Source organism: Mus pahari, chromosome 10 (genome assembly GCF_900095145.1).
Source record: "Mus pahari chromosome 10, PAHARI_EIJ_v1.1, whole genome shotgun sequence".
Taxonomy (NCBI): Eukaryota; Metazoa; Chordata; class Mammalia; order Rodentia; family Muridae; genus Mus; species Mus pahari.
The window spans coordinates 32543160-32549159 of NC_034599.1; the positions used below are offsets into that span (position 1 = coordinate 32543160).

General features: G+C 35.5%; 1 protein-coding gene across 1 annotated transcript; it reads left to right on the top strand.

Moving 5' to 3' along the window:
- Window positions 1-1707: 1707 nt before the first annotated feature.
- On the top strand, window positions 1708-2655 carry LOC110328244 (olfactory receptor 145-like). Its single transcript, XM_021207669.1, has one exon. The coding sequence runs from the start codon at window positions 1710-1712 to the stop codon at window positions 2652-2654; it is 945 nt and encodes a 314-aa protein (XP_021063328.1). The 5' UTR covers window positions 1708-1709; the 3' UTR covers window position 2655.
- Window positions 2656-6000: the final 3345 nt, after the last annotated feature.

The window sequence follows — 6000 nt, forward strand, 5'->3', positions numbered from 1 at the left end:
GTGAAATTGCTTTGAGTTTGTCTCCATGTAATTTAATGATTACTATTGGCTTGTTCTAAATTGCCTTTATTATGTTCAGGAATGTCCTTTGTATCCCTCATCTCTTCAGAATTTTTATCAAGAAGGAGTGTTGGATTTTTTCAAAGGCCTTTTTTTGCATCTAATTAGAGGATCATAGTTTTCTTTCTATTTCACTTTGTTTATATGATGGATTATATTTATTGGTTTATGCATACTGAACCATCCTTGCATTCCTGGGATGAAACCTACTTGATCATAGTGGATAATATTTTTAATATGTTCTTAGATTTGGTTTGCAAGTATTTTATTGAATATTTTTGCCTCAATATTCATGAGGAAATTGGACTCGAATTCTCTCTCTTTGTTGAGTCTTTGTGTGGTTTATTATCAGGGTGACTGTAGCCTCATGAGATAAATTTGTCAATGTTCTTTCCTCTGTTTCTATTTTTGGAATAATTTGAGGAGTATTGGTATTAGCTCTTCTTTGAAAATCTAGTAGAATTAATTCTGCCTCCCCCACCCCCAACTTTTGGTAGGAAGATGCTGAATGACTTTCTTCTTTATCTATTTCACTAGGGGTATAAGCTTATTTAAACTGTTTGTCTGATCTTGATTTAACTCAGTACATGGTATTTGTCAAGAACATTTTCTCTGAGAGGCTACTTATACTCACATAGATGGGCCTAAACTAATATACTTACTGGAAATGTTGACATTATTCAGTGGGTTTAAGAAAAAAGAGAAAAATGAAAGACAATGTTGTGATGGGATAGTGGAAGATAGAGGAGGAATTGAGGTGAAGTCAGGGATCAACTTGATCAAAATACAATATACACATCTATAAAATTTTTAAAAAATAAAACAAAACAATACTTGCTATATCCAATAAGTCAGTGTCATCAGTATTGAGCAAGTCTGTAAGAACCGTAGCTACAAAGCCTGATCTCTGGGGGAAATATCTGAGAAACACTGATTTTCCAATTTTAATTAGATCTCTATAATTACAGAGTCATAAAACTCTCTTGGGCCATTACCAGGCATCTCTTATGACATTAGTAGATGCTATTTACTAACTTCTGATCTAGAGAAAACATTCTGGGCAGTACCACTATCAAAGATTATGATCTACAACCCATGGGTTTTCTTAATCAGGAAGAATGAGGGTTCTTAATCGCCAGTCCAAAATTCATATTTCTTATCACCAGAAAGTCAAATGTAGTAACAGTAGAAAAGAACACTATTTTTGTGGACTCTAAACCTTATAGCTCATCAATGCCATGTGTATTTGACCCTCTGTGAGAACAGAGGGAAAGGTCAGTAAGGTTGCTTCTGAAGTGTGTGCACAAAGGTAAGTATTGAATGCACGCATGTGGTTATTTTATTATTTTTGTTCCCAAACCACCTCTGATAGAGTCAGTGAACCTCTGATGTGCCTGTTTCTTTTTCTTTTGATTTTATCTTTGTAGTTGTAGTGGGCCATTGGTGCCCTGCATATTATTCCTAAAGAAATAGCTTTCTGTATATTTATGGTTATTTCTGTAACTTACTCCAATAGAATGTAACAAACATATGCACAGGAGAGGACTGGCTTGATTTTATCTTTCTTTTCTCATTCTTAGTCATATATTGAGGGGGTAAGTTGGAGAGGGCTTGATTGTAATGTTATTACTTTTGCTGTTCTCACAGATATGACCTGGAGAAGAATGGCTTTAGGAAATGACTCTTCAGTGAAAGAATTTATCCTGCTTGGCTTGACACAGCAGCCAGAGCTCCAGCTGCCTCTCTTCTTCTTCTTCTTGGGAGTCTATGTATTCTCCGTGGTGGGGAACCTGGGCTTGATTATTCTGATTGTCTTGAATTCTCACCTGCAAACCCCTATGTACTACTTTCTCTTCAACCTTTCCTTCACAGATCTCTGCTACTCCTCTGTCATAACCCCCAAAATGCTGGTGAGTTTTGTGAAGCAGAACACCATCTCTCATGCTGAGTGCATGACTCAACTCTTTTTCTTTTGCTTCTTTGTTATTGATGAATGCTACATTTTGACAGCAATGGCCTATGACAGATATGCTGCCATCTGTAAGCCCCTGCTTTACCAGGTCACCATGTCCCATCGGGTTTGCCTCTTGATGACAGTTGGGGTGTATGTGTTGGGGTTTGTGGAAGCCATGGCACATACTGCCAGTATGGTACACCTGATCTTCTGTGATAGCAACATCATCAATCACTACATGTGTGAAATAAATGCTCTTCTGAAGCTCTCCTGTACAAGCACTTCCATCAATGAGCTGGTGGTTTACCTTGTTGTAGGTTTTAATGTAATAATGCCCACTCTGACAATCTTTATTTCGTATACCTTGATCCTTTCCAACATCCTCAGCATCCATTCTGCAGAAGGTAGGTCAAAAGCCTTCAGTACATGTGGCTCCCATGTGATAGCTGTTTCTCTTTTCTTTGGAGCTGCAGCATTCATGTATCTTAAGCCTTCTAGTGCATCCGAGGATGAAGATAAAGTATCTACCATTTTTTATACCATTATGGGCCCAATGTTGAATCCTTTCATCTACAGTATAAGGAATAAGGATGTCCATATTGCCCTTAGAAAAACTTTGAAGAGAAGCATTTTTATTTAAGTAGAATCTGTGTTTTTTTTATGAGAGGAAAATCTTAGAGCATGTGTGGTTTACAACTAGAGAGAGGATTGGAGAGATAGGTTAATGACCAAGGATTTGCTTACAAGCACAAGACCCTGGATTTGAACCATAGCCTTTCAAATCAGCAATAGCAAACAAACAAACAAAAACAAAAAACCAACCAAACCATCCAAACAAAAACAAACAAACAAAAAACCCCGAAAAATCAAAATTTAAAAAGTATAAGAATAATTTGCTTTCAAATATTGTTAATATTACACAAAATTAAGTTAATTATATGGGAAAGTTCAGAAGTAAAGAAAATAAAGCATGGTTAATCCATTATCCTTTCCACTATGAATAATAGTTTCTTTTGTAATTTCTCAAAACCATTTGTATCTTTTTTCAGTATTGAAAACTGATCAAATACATTTTCCTTTTTTGTTTTTTGTTTTGTTTTGTGGCTGGCCTTAAAAATCACAAGTATTTAAATACAAAACACTGAATGATATTATCCTCAGAACTGGTAGGATCATGAGATTTTAAAAAAAAATACACATTTATTTTCTATTATTGACAGTGTGACTTTGGAGACTCAGGTTCTGTTGCATGCTAGGCTCTTCTACAGAGCTACATCAAAAGCACAATTGTGAGGTCTTGCTTAGAGTAAGTACCTCTAGAAGTTTTATGTCTCTGTGCCACTGAGATATTGATTTCAGAAGTTTTAGAAAAAGTAACTCAATAATTCAGTTAATAATATGCTGGGAAGATTTTTAGGAGATTTCATTTTAAAGGTTTCCAGTTCCTCCAAAGACTGAAGTATGGATGGGAAATGTGATTTGCACTCTGGTCTTTTTCTCTATAGGCTTAAGACAGTTTGGTAAAGAGGCGTTGATGAATTGTGATTCCAGGAGAGCTGGCCCCAGTTGTAAGGGTGCAGGAACGCCTGAGGTTTGATCAGCTGAGATATCTGTCAGGCTCGCATCCAACACTTTTAATTGGCCCACATCAACGTCTACCTGGTGAAGTCCATGAGGGTACCAGTTCTACAGATCCGAAACTACAGGATCTCCCTGATACAAGGCAATACTAGATTATCTAAAAGGAGTCCCAGACAGGTTTGAGTATTGATAGAGAAGCAGAAGCCAGAGGCCTGGTAACAGACCAATGATTTACTGCAATGTACGTTTACAAGCAAAGAAGTATGGATGAAAATGATACTTTTTTTTCCCTTGAGAAAATATTGTATTGTGTAGCCTATATTGTATTGTATTGTATGACTGTGAAATTCTGATCCTCTTAACTTTGTCTCTTGAGTACTGAGATTATAGGCATGTACCACTACTGCATGTTTTCACCTTCTGTGTAAATAATGACTTGCTGGAAGTTCCAAGAGAACAGCCATTGCTAGTGTATGTGTTAGCAACTGATCATAACTGTAGCTGTCACTGTCATTACCATTTATTTCTAGAGAATTTGTGTTAATATAATACAAATTAGAGATAATTCAGGACTACTTAAGAATTATATATATTTATGACAAATTGTTTGATAGCAATTCAAACTATAATATAGAATGCAAATATAATTTGTCATAAATAACATATGAATAAGCATATGGAGAAACCCCCAAGGGCATATTTAAAAATAGCTAAGGAAGCATATGTTTTTGTTCTATAGGGAATGAATGTAGTGTCCTCTCATGTCAGACAAGCACCAATATCCATGAAAATACATCCAGTTTGTGAGGATTTAGTTGGAGAAATAGTACCATTCTTACATATTTACTATTTATTTATTCATTTAATGCAAAACAGTTATACCCAGGGAATGAAGATAACCACAAGTCATATAAGCTAGGTCAGTATATCTGAGACTCATCCACAAGGTAGTGTAATATTAAAAGCTTTATTTCTGAAGACAAGATATATTGTTGGGCCATCTGTAAAACAGGGGTATACATGTACACATATAATGGATTCTTTTAAGAATAACGTAGAAATTCTCAGCAGTAGGTGATTTCATGCTACTTCAAGGAGGTTGACAGCCTCCTTTTGACTTTTAGTGATATGAAGCACATCAAGTCTTACTAATCGTGATGGTTCTGTCTCAGTGCAGTTCCCCTCTGTCTTCACTTTCTTTATAGTTGAGTGGTTATCATGAAGAAGCTTTTATTGGTGTCCCATTCCCCAGAACAGTGGACTGACTGTAACAGTACTAGGCTTTAAATAATTTGATTAGTTTAAATAAATTCAGAATATTAAGATTATCCCTAAACCAATCTGACTAGTGTCTTTATATGAAAAGAAAATGGGGACACATATGCATTAAGAATGGACATACACATAAGAAGAACCAGATGAAAACAGCTAAAGCACAGACATCTGTAATCCAAAGAAAAGGGGACACCTCAGAAGACCAGACACAGAAGCCATACATGATGATACACTTCTGGAAACCAGAGCTGTAAGAAAATTGTCTCCTTTGTTTAAACCATAGTTTTATTGCACTGTTTAAATTTTTAATTTTTATGGCGGACAAAAGCAAGTGTCACAGTGGTAGTATAACTTACAAATTTCAAGTCTTTGTGTATCAGGCATTAAACATATGACTTTACATATGCCACGAGGTGGTTTATTGTTGTGCTATATGTAACCATTCCTCTTTTTAATTTTGTATATGATATAATTTCTCAATAAGCTACCCATAATACCTCCAGCCCTACCTGGTGTTCAGGTAGGTCTTGAATGCAGCAGCATCCAGAATTGTTAGGATTATTGGAATGAATCATCAGACCCAGCTACATTATATTCATAAGAGTCTGTAGTGAGAAAAACATAAAGTGGAACAAATGAACAAACACACCTACCAGTTGTGGTGCTTATATTATACTACATACTGTAATCCCACAGATGGGAGTCAGAAGCAGAAAGATGATCAATTCAAGTCCTTCCTTAAAACCACATATTGCAAACCAGCATGTGATATATAAGGAAACTGTGTCTTTCAAAACGAACAAACCAACCAACAAATCAACAACACTACCCAATCAACCGTCAAATCAATAAATTAAGCAAACAAATTAGTTAAAACAAACAAACAAAAAATAATAAAGAGAAAAAAGTAGAAGTGTAATACAGTCTGAAACTTTGGGAAGATGCAATGTTATTTAAAGAAATATATTTTTAAATTGATGAATAATAATTGCACATTTTTTAGTGCCAATGTTTGCTAAAGTGACTCATATTGTTCACCTGAAAGTCAAATTGGGGGACTACGACTATGAAAAGGAAGATAGCCATTTAGGTTGAGAACACAAATCTAGGCTCCCAGAAAAAGAAATGTT